This window comes from Sminthopsis crassicaudata, chromosome 2, assembly GCF_048593235.1.
Source record: "Sminthopsis crassicaudata isolate SCR6 chromosome 2, ASM4859323v1, whole genome shotgun sequence".
Taxonomy (NCBI): domain Eukaryota; kingdom Metazoa; phylum Chordata; class Mammalia; order Dasyuromorphia; family Dasyuridae; genus Sminthopsis; species Sminthopsis crassicaudata.
Window position 1 is genome coordinate 543,739,020 of NC_133618.1, and position 20,890 is coordinate 543,759,909.

Consider the following 20,890-nt stretch of genomic DNA (forward strand, 5'->3'; position numbering starts at 1 on the left):
GGTCATAAGATGGCAGACCTCCTCTGGTTCAGCTGTAGCTGCTGCCATCTGGCCCTGGAGAGCCAAATGCCCATAGTCACTGGTCATTTGTGAAGCAAGTCCTCCCAACTCCTCCGGGTTAGTAACCGACTTAGTCATCTGGAAAAAGAAAACAAGCAGAACACACAAACACACATATAAAAAAAATGCATCAGAATAATGGGTTAATACCATTTGGAAGCCAAATGATCTTTTTTAACCCTGCAACAGGTGCGTTAGGGTTACGGTTTCTGAGAATAACTGGGTGCAAAGCCAAACCTGGAAAGGCGTGCTTTGTTTGCTCCCCCTCCTTTCCCAGTGTCTGACAAGCAGAGGGCCTGGGGGCTCCATAGCTAGCATGCTCAGCATTGAGAGTGTGCAAAAAGGCCAGATGGGGTTTCCAGCTAGGTGGCTGGAATCGCTTTGCCGGGCTCAAGGACAACGTGATCATCATCAGCAGCAGCCAGTTAGCTTCTCCTGCTAGCCCAGTAACAGGGTGGAAATCCTTGGAGGAATTTGCAGGGGACACACGGGGATGTGACAAACTCTCATTTCCTTCCTGCTCCTTAATTCCTCTCCCCCAATCACCAGAGGCTGGTCCCCTAATGGCTCAGTTCTAGAGATATCCAGCCTTTTTAGCATCAGGCTAATTACTATTCCATAGGAATACTGGGATAATAGTGTAGAACTAAGCTAGTTATGAACCCAGACAGATTTCAATGAACACAGTGGGGTTTAGTCTTCTCATTTCAACCAGATGGAATACTAAGCATGAGAAAACGGGGGAGAAAAGCGGGAGGTGAGGAAGTAAAGCATTGGAAGGTTCAAGACAAATAAGTGCTCTGGGGGAAAAAAAAAAAACCCCAACAAAACCAAACCTAAAAAAGTTCTAGATCTGGACAATTGGAGGGAAATAATTAAGGAGAGAGCTTAAAGCAGCAAACCAAAATAGTCTAATTCCACTGTTTTGCATCAAGAAGAGCAAGTATTCTCTTTCAAGTTACTTTATAGAAAAACTTCATTATATTTTGCTTAGTTTAAATAAGTTTCTAGTTACTCCCCTCCCAAATTCTTTTTATTTCCCCCCAAATATTGTTTTAGTAATTCCCTCTCATAAATGACCTTTCATTCCTCTTTCCATTAGGAAAAGCTGTTCTACATTCTGTTTTCTCCTTTTACTTTTAGAGATAACAGCCATCTTTCTATGGTATAAATAATAAAACCCTTAAGCAAGAGAAGCTGTACAGGATTCTCCATTTGGAACTTAACATATGTTGATATAAAAAGACTCCTGGTTTCAGGCCTACATGTGGGTCACCAGGAAATGAACATTAGGTCCAAAATGGAACAAGGAGAGCCAAAGAGTTGCTTCATTTCTGTTTGCGTCAAAATGAAACCCAATGACTCGGAGGCTAACCCTCAGGCATATGGCTATAATTTTCTGCAAACTCAAAGTATTTGCACCAGCTGTCTAATAAATGGGGACTAAGCATAAAGCTAGAGTTTCATTAAGATCGTAGACATCATCAAGAGTTAAGTCAGCAGGACACTTTGGCTGTGGAGATACTGCAGGGGCAAAACTCTACAACTAGTTAGCAAAACTAATTCCCTTAGTTTGTTGTGCTCCTCTCCAAAAGTCAAGCTTGAGAATCATCGGATTCAACTCATATTCTGTCAAATGATCCCTTGAGAATCACCACCTCTGGCCTGGATTTCCAAATGTTTTCCATTACGTTAGGATGAACACTGCCATTCCTTCCTACCCTAAGGAGGAAAAACAAACCTACCACGCTACAGACCAGGCAGGTCTGTGAACTGAGCCGCTAGAGGGAGGGGAAAGACTTTAGTAGTCTTAGGTCAGCCTCTAGTGGACATAAGTTCATATGACAAAATCTTTTGGATAGGAGACCTTGGACCTTATACAAGACCAGGTCTAGGTGGAGAATGATTTGAGTCTGGTTAGAAAAAAATGCTAGGTGCCCAAACATGGTCTTATGTACCAAGCAAATAAAAAGGATATATGCTAGATATTACTGACTGAATGTAATTTACACCTAACATTTAGATGGTCAGATTTACATTGGCTGAATGTAACCCTTTTCTTGCATATAGTCTTATTTTGTTTAAATAGTAGTCACTTTTATAAAACCAAGGCATACCTTGATGAAAACATTTTCTATTAGGCTATTCAGCTCTCCTTTATACAAGGACCTATATGATTAATTTCAGCTTAAGTTTAGTTCCAGATAAAGTTTCATCTCAACACATGTGTTTTTTGTCTTGTCAAAAATAAAACTATGCATATAAAGTTTTCCTTTTAGCCTTGGTTGACAAAAAAACCTATAGTAAATTGTACAAGGATTGTAATTTGTTTAATTCAGGTATCTGAAAAATCTATTTTTTTTTCTGCATCCTTAATTTTCCTTTCTTCTTCTCTTTCCTTCCTAGAACAAAATATTTCTAGTAAATAATAATGCTTGCTGACTTACTTCCTCCATTTTGCTTCTCCTGTTCACCTCATTCTCTTCCCTTTCCACATCCATACCATAGCTTTCTCTAATTCTGGTTTGGGGAATCTGTTTCTGAACAAAATCAGCTCCAGCAAATAGGACTTAGTTCTATAGAGCAGAAGTGTCAGACTCATAGGTCTGGGCCAGCTCCCCAAACTCTTGAATGGGCGTGCTTTTGGCCTGAATTATTAAAATGTAAATGATGAAAATTCAAATAGCAGCCAATATTAAATAAAAATAAATAATAGCTAATATTAAACTGTACGTTTTCTATATTAAGTGGCCCAAAGGGATCTGTTTCTGTTTGAGTTTGATACTACTGTTCTAAAGTGTCAAATAACTAGAAGGACAGCAGATACCTGACATGAACTGTGTCTTTGCTAGTTTAGCTAAAGAAAAAAAAAAAAAAAAAGGAAAGGAAAGAAAAAAAAAATAAACTGGAGAAAAAGATTTCCTCTGCTTTCCCAAAAGAGAAATAGACTTTAATAACTAGGTGGTAAAGATTAGGGAATTAAAACAAAACAAAAAAAAAAAAATTCAGGACCTCCCTCACTTACCATTTCTTGTGCAGTTATAGCAATGGCTTTAGAATATTTCACCACTGTTGTCTGGTAGTCAACAAAAGTTCCCTTTGGTTCTGGAGGAGTGCCTTCATCCAGCTAGAGGAAGTAGAAAATAATTAAATTAAATGATCATCATCATTATGAGAAAATGTATTTCTTTTAGGATACAGAGTTACAGAATCATGCCATCATGCCCTAAATGGAATCATGTGATCCTAATAGTTTTATTAGTAACCGCCTTTGACAAGAGTTTTAGGCAAATAATGTGTGAGAATGAGGTTGTCTCAGTATAGAATGTTCACCTTCAGGAAGAAGAGAAAAAAAAGCCAGTGAAGAAGACAGGTCAGATAGGAAGAAGAAGGCCTACGTGTAAGGACATTATAGGACTCCCTCCACCAAAATAAGGTCAGTATAAGTGAGAAAAGGATGTGATCAAATTGTGTATGGCCTTGAAAAACTAGGTAGAAGAAAATAGATTTGATGTGTGTATCTGTGTATGGGGAAGCATCATAGACTCTTAAGTAGGAGAGTAACAAGACGTGAGTAATATTTTCAGATGGTTAACTTGGCATCTGTGTGCAGAATGGCTTTGATGCAGGAATAAAGTGGAAGCAGAGAAGACATTTAGAAGCTTATTAGGTAAAAGGCATTAATTAGAGCTGTTATTTAATGAGGAATAAAAATGGCAGGAGAGAATTCTGAAAACATGTGGTATAATATAGAATATATAATCATCATCACTATTTGGAATGTAATAATTACTAATGTCATCAACATCAACTCCAGCTGGACCATCCATTTTCCTATCAAAAAAAGGAGACATCGCCAAATAGCTCTATCCCTGACTCATTGCAATGTGTGAGGAATAAGAGATGAGGCTAATGTAGTTTAATCATTCAAAATGGGGATAACAACATATCAATGGAATTGCTTATATCATTAAAAGTTTAAATAGCCAGTTAAGAGAAACTTCACAAATTATTCTCACATTCCAGTGATAATAATTTAATTAGAAAATTACAGCATCAGGTTTCATCCTTTCGCTCATCCTTACCAAAAAAAAAGAAAGAGAAACTATGTGACATTCTGGAATTATGTCACTAGATTTCCATGAATTAAATAACTCAAATGAAACATATACATATAAAAACATAAAAATGTGAATATATCCATTGACTATGTCTATCTAATCAATTGTCAAAATTCAATGATACTATAGACTAAAGGGCAAAACCCTCTTTTATAAACATGACAAGTTTGAATGCACCAAAAGTCATCCCCTCTTCTAATCTTCACAACCAATGCATGAAATTACCACTTTTAAAGTCAGCAGATCCTATTGAAATGTCAATTTTATCTCGATTTAACCAATTGGTATCAGAAAGGATTCTGAATCCTGATAATGTCTTAATTCAGAAACAGAACATTAGCCCAGCAGATTATTGTCTATGCAAGAAGAAGATGGCAGATCAGTGATTTTGAGTATTTTGCCAGAACCAACTTCAGATATTGGAAAAACTTCTAAGTTCATATTTTGTAAAGCTGATCATTTTTATTTTAAACAGAGATTTTCTTTCTCTCATATGTGTGTGTGTGTGTGTGTGTATTTTTACAAAGCAACATAAGTCAGTACTTTTATGACTATGTAAAACATTGACACAAATTATTTTTTTTCCTTATAGGTGTTCAAATGCCTTACAATATTATTTACTGAAAGGATTCCCTTATACTAATGTTATTAGTAGTTGTTTTGTTGTTCTCTTCCAGTGGAAAGGTTGTTATTAAGTGTGCATAGGGGGATTAAGCAAACATTTATAATGGTATTAGCATGTCCAAGTCCTATAATGTCAAGTAAACTCAAAGACTTTCCACAAGCTTGCTGGTTACTTCCTTATTTTTTCATAGGTTCCTGGGTCCATAAAACAGGCTGATAGTCAGACTTCTGACATTAAGGCTCAAACAAATAAACTGATTTAGCTAGATAAGACTCTGAAATTAAGAGAAAGTTTAAATAATTTTTTTTTCATTTCTCAGAAATTTGTAAAAAAATTTTTTTCAAATCACTGGAAAGGTTCCAAGCCTGGGTTCAATGAAGAAATAAAAAAGATATTTAACATTACATTCCTGAATGCTATTTCAAGATATACATATATCTTGAAATAACATATATGTATATATGTATATGGTGTACTGTTCAGTCACATGGAAAACCTGTCAAAGCACTCAAGGACCTTGGGAAGAAAAATATCACATTCAATTTCTGCAAAACTGACCAACTTTAAAGCAAGAAACCAAATTAAAACTCCAGAAGGTAAATGAGTGCTTTGACAAGACATATAAGTGAGATCCTCAAAAGGGAATCATAACACCCGAGGTTCAGGCTTATTACTTTGTCTGAACTATGAGGAATAATTACTGCATAATGTTTAAGGATAATTATTCTAATTACGATGCTATCTAGTTTCAGGGTATATCTACTTTCTGATACAATAGTGACAAATCTTCTCTAAATTAGCAATTAACGACCATTTATTATTCTGAAAAATCTTATTAACGCACTCATAATAGATGTTTCAAGACAAAACTTCCATTGTGGTCGCCTAAATTTCTTGGCTATGATATCAAATGATAGCAATTAGATAAAGATGAACAATTGTTAGGACTAATGAATGTCAACCTGATAACAACAATGCAAGTGCTACCTCCTGTAATTCAGCAGGAGACAAGTTGCTAAGAGTCTCTGAATATATTCTCTACCTAACCACCTACTCAACTATCACCATTTTTCCTTATGTAGAATATGGTGATCCACTACAAAAAGAGTATGTTTACAGAAGGAAGACTGAGCTATCTGTTGGACATATGATTTTAACACAATAACACTGAGTGGCAATCAGCAATGAAAAGCTGGAAGTATTCAAAGGCAAAGTGTCTGAAGGCAGGAACAAAAGAAAGACAAGGGAAGTTAATGAGAATAATGTAATAATAAGCACATTTATACAGTGTTTACTATGTACTAGGCACTGTCCTAAGAGCTCTAGAAATATTGTCATTGTTGATTCTCACAACAATCCTGGGAAGTAGATATTATTTTCCATCTTTTTTATTTGAGTTAACTGAAGGAAACAGAGGTTAAATGAACTGGTGTGAAGTGATACAGTTAATATGTTCTGAGGCTGGATGTGAAATTTATTGTAATTTTTCAGTCATTTTGATTGTGTCTGACTCTTCATGACTTCCTATGAGTTTTGTTTTGTTTTGTTTTTTTAAGGCAAAGATACTTGAATGGCTTGACATTTCTTTTTCCAGCTCATTTTACAGATGGGGAAACTGAGGCACAGTTAAGTGACTTATCCAGGGTCACATAGCTAGTAAGTCTCTAATGCTGCATTTAAATTTAAGCCTCCTTAACTCCAAGCCTAGGTTCTACCCACTGCACCACCTAGTTGTCTCTAATCAAGAAAAGATGATGAGTTAGCTTCCAGAGATTAAAAAGAATCCACCTTGCTCATGGCTTCTGCAATCGCATCTACCATTCCTCCCACCATTCCGACTTCACTGGCGGCTTCATTCAAGGTGACCATAATATCATCCACTGCTTCTTTCATTAGCTGGGCAGCTTCTGTGATGGCATCATGGGTGTGCTGTGCCTAGGAAGAAAAAGGAAGAGGACAAAAAAGGTGTGTAAATGACAAAATATTCTCTTAAGAATGGCTTCAAGGATTATAGCCTTGAATTCACGGGACCCTAGATTTAGGACTGGAAGAGATCTTAGAGATGAGGAAGACTCAGACACTTAAGTGACTTATTCATTGTAAAAGGTATCAGGATTTAGACTGTGGTCCTCAATGCTCTATCTTCTTCCCTACAGCTCCTCACTCCTGGCCCTTTTGGTGAAGTCAAGTTTTTGAGGTAGCCATGAGAGCTAATTGCTGCTATTCCAATATGACAATATGACATAAGTCCTCACCACAGTTAGTCTACATCAGTGGGTGTAGAGGTTTAGATGTTAACATCTCATCAGCAAGCAATATGACACAGCTAATTGTATATGCTACTCTTCAAAGACTTAGACAACTGTGAAATATGTCAGTTTAATGAGGTTTTCAACAAATGTTTGTAATATTTGTTGTAACAATTTTCTTCCATTTTCCCTAGCACTGTCATTTCTGCACAAGAGCTAACAAAATCTATGAATATGTTTGATGATTATTGTATGCATAAGACAAATAATTTGAAAAAATCCTTGAGGATATGTCAAAATATTATATCATTGCATATAGATGATATGACATGATGTAACAGAGAAAGAATACTAGACTTTGGAGCCAGGAAGTTGTTCAATTGTGTCCAACTTTTAATGATCCTGTGAACCACAGCACACTAATATTGTCTGCGGGGTTTTCTTGACAAAAATACTGGAGTGATTTTGCCATTTCTTTCTCTGGGGGATTAAGGCAAACAGAGGTTAAGTGATGTGCTAGAGTCACACAGCTAATAACTGTCTAAGGCTGGATTTAATTAAAATCCAGGCATCCTGACTTCAGGCTTAGCACTCTATCCACAGAATCACCTAGCTGTCTCCAAGAACACCTGAGTTCAAGTTCTGACCTCAGACAAGTCATTCTGAACATATCTCTATACTAAGAAGGAAGGGAGAACATATCTCAAAATTCCATTCCAGATTTAAATCTATAACATATGATTTTAAAAAAATGCAGGCAAGATTTGTTACATGGAGAATTACTTGTAAGGATCAAATGAAAAAAAATTGTATAGCACTTAACACAGTATCTGTCAAATATTAGGTATTTATTTAATAAATGCTTGGTTCCTTTGCATGTAAGAATAATCAAATCTAAGGACTAGAGTGAATGTGGCTGGGACTTATGTAACAAAGGAAAGATCCTTGATTTAAGAAACACTAAAATCCAGGAAGGAAATTAGATCTTGGCTGGTCTACTAAGTGCTGGATGACTCTTAGTGTCTGACAAGAATGAATCACATACTCCTGGTGTGATTACATCCAAGATGATTTGGGCTGCAATATGCATTTGGCTATTAACTAATATGATTAATATTGGTTAATGATTATAATTAATAGTCTTGTCAAAGATTCCTCTCTGTCAAATGAGGAGCAGCCAAGCTAAATTCAGAGAGACCCATGACTAGAAAGTCAGCCATTAGGTGATTTTTTTTTTTTTTTTTTTTGCTATAGAGACTTAGAAATATTATTTGCTAAGGTATAAAGGAGGAGTGATTTACCTTTGTGGAGGGATAAAATGAAGGATCCTTGAAATAATAAAGAAATAGAATGTATTGCTGATGTTTTATAAGGATAATCAATGAGAAAACTGATGCTTTCAAAAATTTATATTATAGATTGCTTTCCTGGGACATGTCCATTTTATGAGAAGCCCTCCTGTATTTACACACAATACAATCATCAGAAAATATCAGGATTTGTGTCTTACTCTGTAACATCAGAGAATAAATAAAAAAAGATACTGAATGAAGTGGAACAAATTCATATTTGAAAAGCTACATTTTATAATTAGCACTTATTAACAGCACCAAAGGAGAGAGACTTTTGTGTTTAAATAACACCTCTTGGGTGAGATTTTCCAAATGCTTTATGAATAATAATTTGCCCTATTTTATAGATGGAGAATCAACAACAGGCCTCTGCAAGACCTACATTCTAATAACTGTTTAAAATGGGAACACAGCACAAGACTTGGAGGTCAATGTCCTGACTGATATTACTTTACTCCATTCTGATGAGATTAGGGTAGGTTTGACCAACAAGAAGCAGAAACAGCAGCAGTTTTCCCAAAAGAACAGAAAGTCATGATTCACAAAGCAGTCTGCTTGGAACATCCTATAGAGATTGTTATTGCAAATATTATGCAGTTAAGGAAGCGGATTTCAATACAAGTACCAATGTCAGAACTGGGACTCAATTCAGAGGCTCAGGCTTGAAACCAAATGACCCTTCTCCTATGCCCAATTTGCATTTCTAAGATTTGTTCTAATATTTAGCTAAACTGGATAACTTTTAAGTAAGGAATATTAGTTATAAAGGTGGAAAGAGTGTACCACAGCCTCAGAATTAGGCCTCTTTTCAAATCTAATCTCTGACACATACAGGCTGAGTGATCCTCTGGGGGTCACATAAATTTTCTGTGCTGCAGCTAAGGCTCTATAACTATGAATTGCAGAAGAGGTACTCCTAGAATTAGTATAGGAGGTTTTCTCACTGGGAGTTCCCTATGTTGATGAAATAATTGGCTCCTAAAAAATAAACTTCAAAGTAGGATTAGGGGCAGCGAGGTGGTGCAATAGATAAAGTACAAGGCCTGGAATCAGGAAGGCTTTTTCATGACTTTAAATCCAGCCTCAGACACTTATTAGTTGTGCAATTCTGGGCAAGTCATTAACCCTGTTTGTCTCACCTTCTTTATCTGTTAAATGAGCTGGGGAAGGAAATAGCAAACCAGTCCAATATCTTTGCCAAGAAAACTCCAAATGAGGTCACAAAGAGTTGGACATGACTGAAATGACTGAACACACACAGAATATAGTGCCACAGCTCTTTTTAAATGAGGGTACATTCACATACCCTTGGTCTGGATGCATCACCTCAACTGAAATTCACAGTGTGGTTCTCTTTCCAAGTGATAAAATTAAATTGTACTAAATAATGGAATAGCTTTGATGAGATAGGAACATAATATCTCAGAATGAAAAATGGAAGGGAACTCATAGACCACCTATTCCTACCCCTTTATTTTACATATGATGAACCTGAGATCTTGAGAGGTTAAGTGGTAAGCCACACAGATCAAGTAGGCATCAGAAGAGAGATCTGAACCCAAGGCCTCTGATACCAGAACCACTGCTGCTTCCCTTTACTACACTGCCTGCTTATCAATGAGAAAATATAAATACTAATGGACTGAAGTTACTCAACCAAAAGAAGTGAATAGTTCAATGAGAGAAGTTATTAAAACATCCAGAATTCATTCTGCTCTTGAAAATAATTGCCAGGTCATGGGAATCAAGAATGATTTCCTCAAATGTGACAAATAATGAGGTATGAAATGTGATAACAGTAGCTGGCTTTGCTTGGGGTGCTTGTCAGTGTGCATAACACTCTCTCACAGGGACAGACTGATAAATCAGTAATTTAGGGTGATATTTCATTTCATTCAGACCATGTGACTGAGAAAGGGCAAAACAGAATTCATAGTTTATTGTGATTCGGAAAATCCTACAACACTCAATCAACTTCAGGAAAAAAAAAATACATAAATTTACTTACAAACTGAAGGCAGAAGGCAAGAGAGTTTGTATATTTGATTTTGGAGATTCTCAAAACAATCAAAATGAGGTGGATGCTTACAACATTAGTGACACCAACAATCCACATGTCTATATCAAAACAAAACTATACAAAACTCCTAAAAATAGTATTTGTACTCCCACATGGACCAAAAGATAGGGCCTTTTTAAAATGATCAGATGCATGAAGTCTGGTATGCAGATGATCAAACCCAAGCATATACACACAGGATCTCATAAGTGGAAGAGACCTCAATTCAAATTCTCCCTCTAATGTTTATCAACTGAGTGAGTCTGGGCAGATTAACTCCCTCCTCTGGGCCTCAGTTTCCTCAGCTTGGACAAGATAGCTTTTGAGGTGTTTTCAAGCTCTGATTCTATGATGTTATTCCTTGATTAACTGTTATCCAGCCTCAGTCAGTTATGGAGAATTTAATAAATGTCAAAGCAGCCCTCATCCATTTTTGGATGAATCAATTTCCCATGAATCATAATCTGCTTTTCTACAATTTTCATTCAATTGCTCCTAGTTTTACTTCCTATGAATGATCAGAAGAGAAAAAAAAAATCTAATTTCTCTCTTATATAACAACCTTCCAAAAATTTGAAGGTACTTCTCATGTCCCTTCTAAAAAAGAAATTTCCAGGCTAAATAACTTCATATCCTTTTACCTTCCTCTTTGTTCTATTCAAGATATAATTCAGATTATCACTATCCTCAGTAAGAGGAAGCATCCAGAAGTGAACATAATATTCTAGATATAGGTGGAGGAGAGCAGCACTCCCATCTCCCCCAGTCTGAATACTGTAACTACTTCATAACGTAGAACAGTAAGACATGTAGTCAATTAACAAATATTTCTCTCTTCTACTTCTGAAATTTATTTTTGAACCCATATTTAAAACTTTATATTTATCCCTATTAAACTTCTTTGAATTTTTAGTCTGTTCTAATCCATCAATATCTTTTTTAGCTTCTGAATATCAATGTTTTTATCTATAAATATGCCATGTAACCCAAAAACATCAAAATAAACATATTGCATTTTTTTCCAAAGTGACTGACACCCAAGAAATATATACCACCTTCTACTCTAGTAAGGTCAGCTTCTTCAGCATCCCCTGTTCATGCCTTTCTCTAAGATTTCTTATGTGTTGTTCTAGTCATTGAAAAGCCTTCCTTTTTCCCTAGTGGGCTTTCAAGACTGAATTCAAGTGAGATATTTTCTAGGCTCTTCCTTGCTGCTTTCTTTCACTGTTTTCCCTTTCCCTAGGATCACCAGGACATCTCTGGCCTCCTTCACAAAATTAAGAACTTAAATAATGTTGTGTTGCTCTATGTAATTTAATGACATTTTCATGCATCTTAGTCTTATCTCTCCAGGTACACTGTAATCTCAGTAGGGGAAGGGACCTATATTATGTTTTTTAAGCATCTCCTACAATACCTGGTATAGCTAGGCTAAACTGTAAGGACAAACTTTCTAACAAATAGAATTACCCCAAGGGAAAAGGGCATTTGGGTTGTGCATTTCCTCAGTGTAAATTTTTAAAGCTGGATAATCACTCGTCAGTTATAAGTTAGTTATTCTTCAGTCGTGACTGATTCCTCATGACTTCATTTGGGGTTTTCTTGGCAAAAACCTGGAATGGTTTGCCATTTCCTTTTCTAGTTCATTTTACAGATGAGGAAGCCAAGGCAAACAGGGTTAAATGACTTGTCCAGGGCCATACAACTAATAAGAATTCTGAGACTATATTTGAACTCAGGTTTTTCTAACTCTAGGCTCTGCTCTATCCATTTTTATCACCTAGGTGTTATAGACAGGATTCTTACTAAGATGCTGATGCTTCTTCTGCTAGTACAACTACTGTTAATACTACCACCACATACTATTACTACTGCTACTATTAACTGGCTATTTAAGTAGTTCATTATATATATATATATATATACATTTATGTAGTTTATATTTATTTATTATTAGTATATTTATTATTTATATAAATATATTTATAGTATTTTAAGGTTTAAATAGCTCTTAAAACATATGATGTCATTTAATTCTTATAATAACTATCTACAGAAGGAATCATGAACATCTTCATTTTATAGGTGAGTAAACTGGGGAATATCTAGGTATGGTGAATTTTCTGGGATTATATACCGAGTTGGTTTCAGAGGCACACTTTGAACTCAGATTTTCTACTCTTTCAGGTCCCTTTTGACTGGAAGATTCTACTTCCATTTCATTTTTCATAATGCTCCTAAATTACATTACTGACGAACTTAGTTATTTTTATGCTTATAAACTCTTCCCAGTGTCTTATTCCCCCTGCCAAATAAAAAAAGTTTTAACTTTACTCAATTAATTACACTATTATGTAAAAGACTCTCAAATTATCTCTGAAGTTTAAGGGGTGTACTCCCTAAGACAAGTGTCATATCACTCCTAATTTGTTCAGGACCTTACCATCCCAGACTTACCTGATTTTGGAAGATCATTCCCTCTTTCCCCCTTCTCGTCTCCCCACCAATAAGAAGACACTAAGCACGTCTACAGTTTGTTGGATGCTCAGAAAGAAAGGAAACAGACACACATAGTTTCCTTGACTACCTTCCCAAGGGTCAATGTCTTGAGTGAAGCATATAATGACACATTTGTATCAGAGAAGTCTCCAAGGGATGCTAACTGTGTATCCACATCCTTTTCAAATCCCAGAGGTTACCTGGGTCTGAATTGCTTTCTGAAGGACAGGAACACCGCTACAATGTATTGTAATCATAACTATCCTTTTTAAATCCCCTCCATCACACACTGTCTCCACTTTCCCACAGAAGCTGAGAAATAAAATCCAATGCTAAACCTTGCAAAAAAAAACCAAACAACAACAACAAAAAAAAAACCTAGCAAGTTTGTCCGCATTAACCTTAACCAGGGGGATGTCAATTAATTACTGTCCTGCCCTTGTCATTCTCTCCCCAGTGAGGATACTGAGGTAACTTTGTGAAGTCCATAATTAAAAATAAATATAATAATAAATAAAAAAGATCCCTAATAAAAGATGGTGTGCCTGTTATAGAATAACTCCTATATATGGTATTCTGGGACATGATTCTGCCAGCATCATAATTTATCTCACACCTCATGTGTTTTTTCAACTCCACTTGCCACATGTGGCAAGTCATTCTTGCTATTGCCAAGAGACTTTTAAAGAACACGCTGTTTTAAGACATGAAACATGAGAAATACTAAATATCTACCATTTTAAGGCCAAGAGAACCTCAACAGCAAGAGGCACACGTGATCGTCCTAAACTTAGTATCTGTGTTCCCATAATGGAAACTCTGTTTTCTGTCAGTCTCCCCCCTGACTCTGTGCCTGATGGGTGGCCTGGACTCACTTTTGCAGGTGTTTTCCCCAGCTCTGCAAGTCTAACATTTGTTGTGTCTTTGATACATCTACTAGAACACATGAAGAGGAGACACAGGCTACCTGAAAGGGCGAGAATATTGAGTTTTCTTGCAAAACTTTAAGCCATCACTAGGAACAAGACCCCATTCTGCTGCTAATCTCTAGACTAATAAAAGAAGTCATGCTCAACACCTTGCAGATCCATTATGTACAACTTGATATTCCTTTCAAATACACAACTAAGCTATCATGGAACTTTTTTTTTATTATTATTCTTCCTTTATACCCTTCCTCTTTTCCAAATACTAAGATGGCTACTATCAGACACAAATCTGCATGTGTGTATATATATAGGTATACACATATACATAAACATATGTATTTGTACACATACACATATATGTCAGTTCTTTTTCTGGATTCAAATAGCAACTTAGTGGTATTTATAATAGAATGACCTGGTTGCTCAAAGTCATTCTTAAAAAAATACTTCTGATACTGCATACAGTGTTTTCTTGATTCCATTCATTTTGTTCTTCATTATTTCATAGAGATCTCTCCATGATTTTCTAAAATCATTGCGCTACCATTTCTTATAGAGATAATATTCTATCATGAATAAATACAAGTTGTTTATCCATTCTCCAATTGACATTCTCATAATTTCCAGTTCTCGCCACCACAAAGAGATAGTCGCCACAAATATTTTAGAACATGTAAGTTCTTTTCCATTTTTCCTAATCACCTTTGAAAACAGGCTTAATGGTGGTACTGCTAAGTCAAAGATATAAGCAGTTTAATAACTCTTAAGAGATACCATATCTCTTTCCAAAATGGTTGAATCAGCTCAGACCCACTAAAAACGAATTAAAGTCCCAATTTTTCCACATCCTCTCCAACATTTGTCACTTTCCTTCTATCATTTTAGCCAATAAGATGGGTTTAAAATATCTCAAAGTTGTTTTTTTTAATTTGCATTTCTCTAATCAATATTGATTTAGAGCATGTTTTCATATGATTACAAATTGTTTTGATTTCTTCATTGGAAAAACTGTCTGCTAATATACTTTGCCCATATATCATTTGGGGAATGACTTGCATTTTTTCCCCATTGTTTTTCTGAGGTAATTAGGGTTAAGTAACTTGCCCAAGGTCACACAATCAGGAAGTGTTAAGTGTTGGAAGTCACATTTGAATTTAGGTCCTCCTGAGCTAGAATACCAGCCTCCAGGTCTGGTACTCTATCTACTACACCAATTAGCTGTCCCCATGATTTGCATCTTTATAGATTTGACAAAGTTCTTTAAATATTTAAAATATGAGAACTTTATCTGAGAAATTGTCTATAAAATCCCCCCTCCCCAGCTTTCTACTTTCCTTCTGATTCTAGTTACATTAGTTTTATTTGTACAGAACCTTTTTACATCTCACAACACTCTCTTGCTTTCAAAAATTGTTCATCTATCCGTAAGTCTGATAAGTAATATATTCCATTTTCTTCAAATTTTCTTGTAATATCTCCCTTTACTTCTAAGTCATGTATCCATTTTGACTTAACCTTAATTATTAATTGAATCTTGCCTCAGTCAAACTGTTCAAGATCAAGTTTAAAAAGGCCAAAGTCTCCCATTGCATCCAGGGTCATCTCTAGTCACTGTGATCTATATCTTGCCACTGGACCCAAAAGACTCCAGAAGAAAAAAGCAGAGCTTATGACAATCTCCCCTTACTGAAATCTGATTCACTTCCACATCACAGTATCACCTCCCTGATGTTGTGGTCCTCTTTGAGAAAAAAAGGATGAAGAATAATCTTAGTAAATGGTATAAGATATTGGTTTATGTGCAATTTCTGCCAGAATACTTTCCAGCTTTCCCCGTAAGGTTTTTTTTGTTTGTTTGTTTTTTGCTTTTTTAAACCAAATAATGTCAAACACTTGTTTACTGTATTTATTTGCTGGTATAGATTGTATGTTTACTCTGATCCATGTATCTAAAACATTTTTATTTCTTAGACTGTACCAAATAGTTTTGATAATCACTGCCTTATAATATAGTTTAAAATCTAGTACTATTAAACTTTATTCCTCCACATTTTTTTCATGAATTCCTTTGATAGTCTTGACTTTTATTCTTTCAAATGAATTTTGTTGTTCTTTTTTCTAGCTCTGTAAAAAACTTTTTTTGATAATTTAGTTGGGCAAGAGCATCTAATGGTGCAGTGGATAGAGCACCAGTGCTGAAGCAGGAGAACCTGAGTTCAAATCCGGCCTCAGACACTTAACACTTCCTTGCTGTGTGACACTGGGCAAGTCACTTAACCCCAATTATCTGGGGGAGGGGGAGAAGAGAGAGATAATTTAATTGGAATGGCATTGAATATATAGATGAATTTTGGTAAAATTGCCATTTTTATTACATTGGCCCTACCTACTCATGAACAATGAAAATTTCTTTATTTAAATCTGATTTTATTTACTTACAAATATTTTTATGATTTTGTTCATATAGATCCTAGGTTTGTTTTGGTAGGTATCTTTTCTCAGGTTATCTTTTATGTTAATAGTTTTTCTTCTGTTAAATCATCCCTGAATTTCTAAAATGAATCCTACTTGGTCATAAAGTATAATCTTTGTAATACATTGTTGCAATCTTTTAGTTGGTATTTTATTAAGAATTTTTACATCCAAGTTCATTAATGAAATCGATCCATTTTTTTTTTTTTTTTTTTTTTTTACTGTTTTTACTTTTCTGGCTTAGGTATTAATATCATATTTCATAAAAGGAGTTTGAGAGAACTTCTTTTGCCTATAATACCAAATAATTTATTTACTATTGTAACTACTTGGTCTTTAAGTGTTCAATAGAACTCACTTGGAAATATGTCAGGTCCTGGTACTTTTTTCTTAAGAAGCTTATTTATGGCCTGTTCAATCCCCTGTCTCCAACTCCTAAAATAGGTCTATTTAGATATTCTATTTCCTCTTCTGCTAATCTGAACAATTAGGATTCTTATAAGTGTTCTTCCATTTCACTTAAGTTCACTAGATTTATTGGCAAACAACTGAACAAAATAACTCTTTATAATTGCTTTCATTTCAGAAAAAGAACAAGTTAAAATATCCAATTAAACATTAAATTGGAAATTCTAAAAATTAAAGGTGAGATTAATTAAATTGAATGTATCTCTTTCTTGTTTGCCTGCATTTTGTTTTCTTTTTCATTTTTCTTTTTTGATTTGATTTTTCTTAGGCAGCATGATAATTGTGGAAATATATATAGAAGAACTGCATATGTTTAACATATATTGGATTACTTTGCTCCCTCTGGGGTGGGGGCTGGGGAAAAGGAGGGGAAAAAATGGAACACAAGATTTTACAAGGGTGAATGTTGAAAATTATCTCTGCATATGTTTTGAGAATAAAAAGCTTTAATAAAACATTAAATAAAATTAAATTTATTAGGAATAAAATAAAATTGAACATAAGAAAACTATTGAATTGATAAATAAAACTAAGAGTTGATATTTTGAAAAATTCAATAAAATAAACAAAACGTTGGTTAACATGATTTTTTAAAACAATAGGTGAAAATTATTACAAAGGTAGTATCATAAATGAAAATGGTGACTAAGCCACTAAAGATGAAATGAAAGCAATTATAAGGAGTTATTTTGTCCAATTATTTGCCAATAAATTTAGTGAACTTAAGTGAAATGGGAGAACATTTATAAGAATACATTCTTTAAGATAAGGCCTTTTAGTCTCCAATTTATTTTTTTCCTAGATTTTCATGGTCTCTTATTAAATATAATTTTTATTGCATTATGGTCTGTAAAGAAAATACTTAAGCAGAAAACTTAAGCATTTCCATTCAATTCTCTCCAGATATCTAACATATCTAGCTCATCTAAAATTCTATTCGGTTCCTAAACTTCTTTAACAGTTTTTCGAATTAGATTTATCTAGTTCTGAAACAAGTCCTCTGTTATTATTTTTTTCCACCTGCACTTAATTTATTTTTTTCTTTTAAAGATTTAGATGCTATGGCATTTGATACATATAAGTTTAGTATTGATATCGTTTTATTATAATGTAGTTTCCTTGTTTATTTCTTTTAATTAAATCTATTTTAGCTTTGACTTTGATATCATGCTTGTTACCCCCACTATTTTTGTATCAGCTGAGATGTAAGACATTCTACTACAGCCATTTCTTTTAATTTTTGTATATCACTCATTTTTAGAATGTTTCTTGTAAGCAGTATATTGTTGGGTTTTGATTTTTAATCCATTATGCTATCTTCCTGTTTTATGAGTGAATTCATCCCATTCATATTCAAAGGCATAATTACTATTTGGATATTTCCCTTCAACCTATTTTCCCACACTATTGTCCTTTCCAGCCTCTCTTTCTTCTAGTTTACTTCTGACCATTCCCTACATATTATGTACCCCATTAAAGAATTTCTCTTATCCTTTCTCTTAATCCTTCTTTTCTTTACTCTGCTCATTCCTCTAAGAAAGGGATTCTCCAACTTTTTTCACCAATAAATTTTACATGACTCCGGGGATATAGGTATAGAAAATACAAATCAAACATTTACTAATAAGTAATAATTTTGTGACTCCCCCCGCATTCAGTTATAAAATCCCATATAAAGTTGTATACTCAAAGTTTAAATAACAAATCTAAGGATCTCTCTCTCCCCCCTCCTCAAATCTTAATGTACATACCCTTCTAAACACTCCTTCTGTTATCCTATTACCTCACCTCTTATTTCTTTATGAATTTAGTAGACTCCTATCCTTCTAGATATCTATGTTGTTCCCTCTTTAAACCAGATCTGATGAGAGTAGGGTTCCAGTATCCCCCAATTGATTTCTCTGAATCAGGTTTATTGTATCAAGACTTATTTTAATAAAATATCATTATTTGTCATATTCATTGTAATAATATAATTACAATAATTATAATATTTAGTGCTATATCAAGATTCTTTCAGATAGTCCAATAATTTTTATGTTTTCTTTTCTTGATCTGTTCTCTAGATCAGTTGTTTTTCTCATGAGATGTTTCATATTCTCAATTTTTTAATTTTTAAAATTTGTTTTATTATTTCTTAATATCTTATTATGTCATTTACTTCCCTTTATCCAATCCTAATTTTCAAAGAGTTGTTTTCATCCTTAATATTCAGAAGTTCTTTACCCAGTTGGTAAACTTTCTTTTCATGGTTTCCTTGGTTTTCTTTAATTATTCCCCGCCCCACCTACTTTTCCCTCAATCTCTTTTATTTAATTTTTAAGCCCTTTTTAAGCCCTTCCAAGATCTCTTTTCAGGCATGTGACATTTAAGGCTACTCTTTGGTGTTTTTTTTTTGTTTGTTTTTTTTTAAACTTCAATATCATTCTTTGAAAATGAACCAAGGCCTTCTCTATCACCTTGTTTATGGATGGGTTCTTTGTCCTTTCCTTACTCTTTTTCATTTATTTATTTTTAGCAGCTTGTTATTATAATCACCTCTAGTCCTGAGGCATGGAAGATGGTGCCTCTGGCTTACTGTTATTTTCTAAACACTGGCCAAGGCCCAACTATAGCACTCATTTTCCTTTCCAAGCCCCAGCTAGGGTCACCAAGTACAATATGTGGGGATGTTCTTGTTCCTTGAAGATTATCTATCTAGTTGCTGTAATCTTCAGTTCTCCCCTCTGGCCTGGAACCCAAACCAGGAATTTAGTTTTCCTATAAGTGCCCACAACCAGCAGCAGACGGCACCTTCAGCTGCAACAATACAGGGTCCTTCAATCTTTCTCTGCTCAGATGTCGGACTCCCCTACAGACTGTAAGGTGAGAATTCCTGTGGCTGAGGCTGAGGCTTCTTCCTAACCCACTGGCCCCCAGGGCTTGTAGTTTGTTGTTTCCGCAGATATAGATTGGAAGTGCTTGTACTTCACTTAGGCTGAACCAGAGTCCCTATGGTCTTTGCTCAGGTCTTCTCCAGTTGTCCCAGGGAGATCACAAAAAAAAAACCTATTGAAAAAAACCTATTAAACCCCAACCTATTAAAAACTATTAAAAAAAAAAAAAAACCTATTAAACCTATTTAAAAAAAAAAAAAAAGACCTCACCTCAGTGTGGTAGCTGGTCTACTCAACAAAGAAAATGGGAGTTGGAGTCAGGATAGACCTGGATTCAAATCTAGCTTCAGATTCTGTGAATGACTAAGCAAGTTACTTAGCTTTTCTAAGCCTCAGTTTCCCTATCTGTTAAAATGAGAATAAAAACAACTACTTCGCAGGACTGTTGTGTACACTTTCACACACACAACAATTCCAAAGAGTGATTCTTCTGGGGGTGGCTCTGACATGCCCCCAGTACAGCCATACCCTTGCCAAACCCCATAGTCACCCCCTTCAAAAGGCATTTGTAATATTTAGGTGATGCAAGAATACTATAAACAAGGCATAAGCAAAAGGCATGTACTGTTGATTATAGAAGAAAAGGCTGTGATAATTAGCTTCTCTTCAAGACCTGGAATATTTCTTTCATGGCTATAAACAAAGTAGCTTATCACTGCTCAGATGAAGGAAGCAAGACAAAAATCACATTAAATCTCATACAAACTGTCAAACTGACATGGTAAGCACAACCCATTCTTGAGTATGTTTCTTCATATGACAATATTTTGTCCAAGCAGCTTATCTATGGTACTTTCCTCTCTCTGACAGAACCTCTGTTTTCCCTCCGGCTCTGATTTTGCATTTTCTGCAAATCATTGCAATAAAACAGACTGAAGGCAACCAACTCACATAAGCTAAGCAGAATATTCATAGAGAGTAGAATAGACTATTAGAGCTGGACCACTTAGAAGGTCTCTGAAGTTACTTTAAGCTCCAGCTCTAAGAATGCCTATCAAATCCATCTCCTCGCTTCTCCTCCCACTGCTCCAGCTCAAGTTTGAGACTGTTTTTGCTGCCCCCATTTTAATCCCTCTGATTCACGCTGATATCAAGTATTATTACTCTTTCTATACAGAGA

At 35.0% G+C, this 20,890-nt stretch overlaps 1 protein-coding gene across 1 annotated transcript in view; it reads right to left on the reverse strand.

Annotated features, from left to right (window-relative positions):
- Positions 1-20,890, reverse strand: part of TLN2 (talin 2) — a 528,019-nt gene that overhangs the window by 67,814 nt on the left and 439,315 nt on the right. Inside the window, 3 exon segments of the mRNA XM_074294922.1 lie at positions 19-138; positions 3,086-3,187; positions 6,595-6,741. Of these exon segments, the coding sequence (XP_074151023.1) occupies positions 19-138; positions 3,086-3,187; positions 6,595-6,741 (369 nt within the window).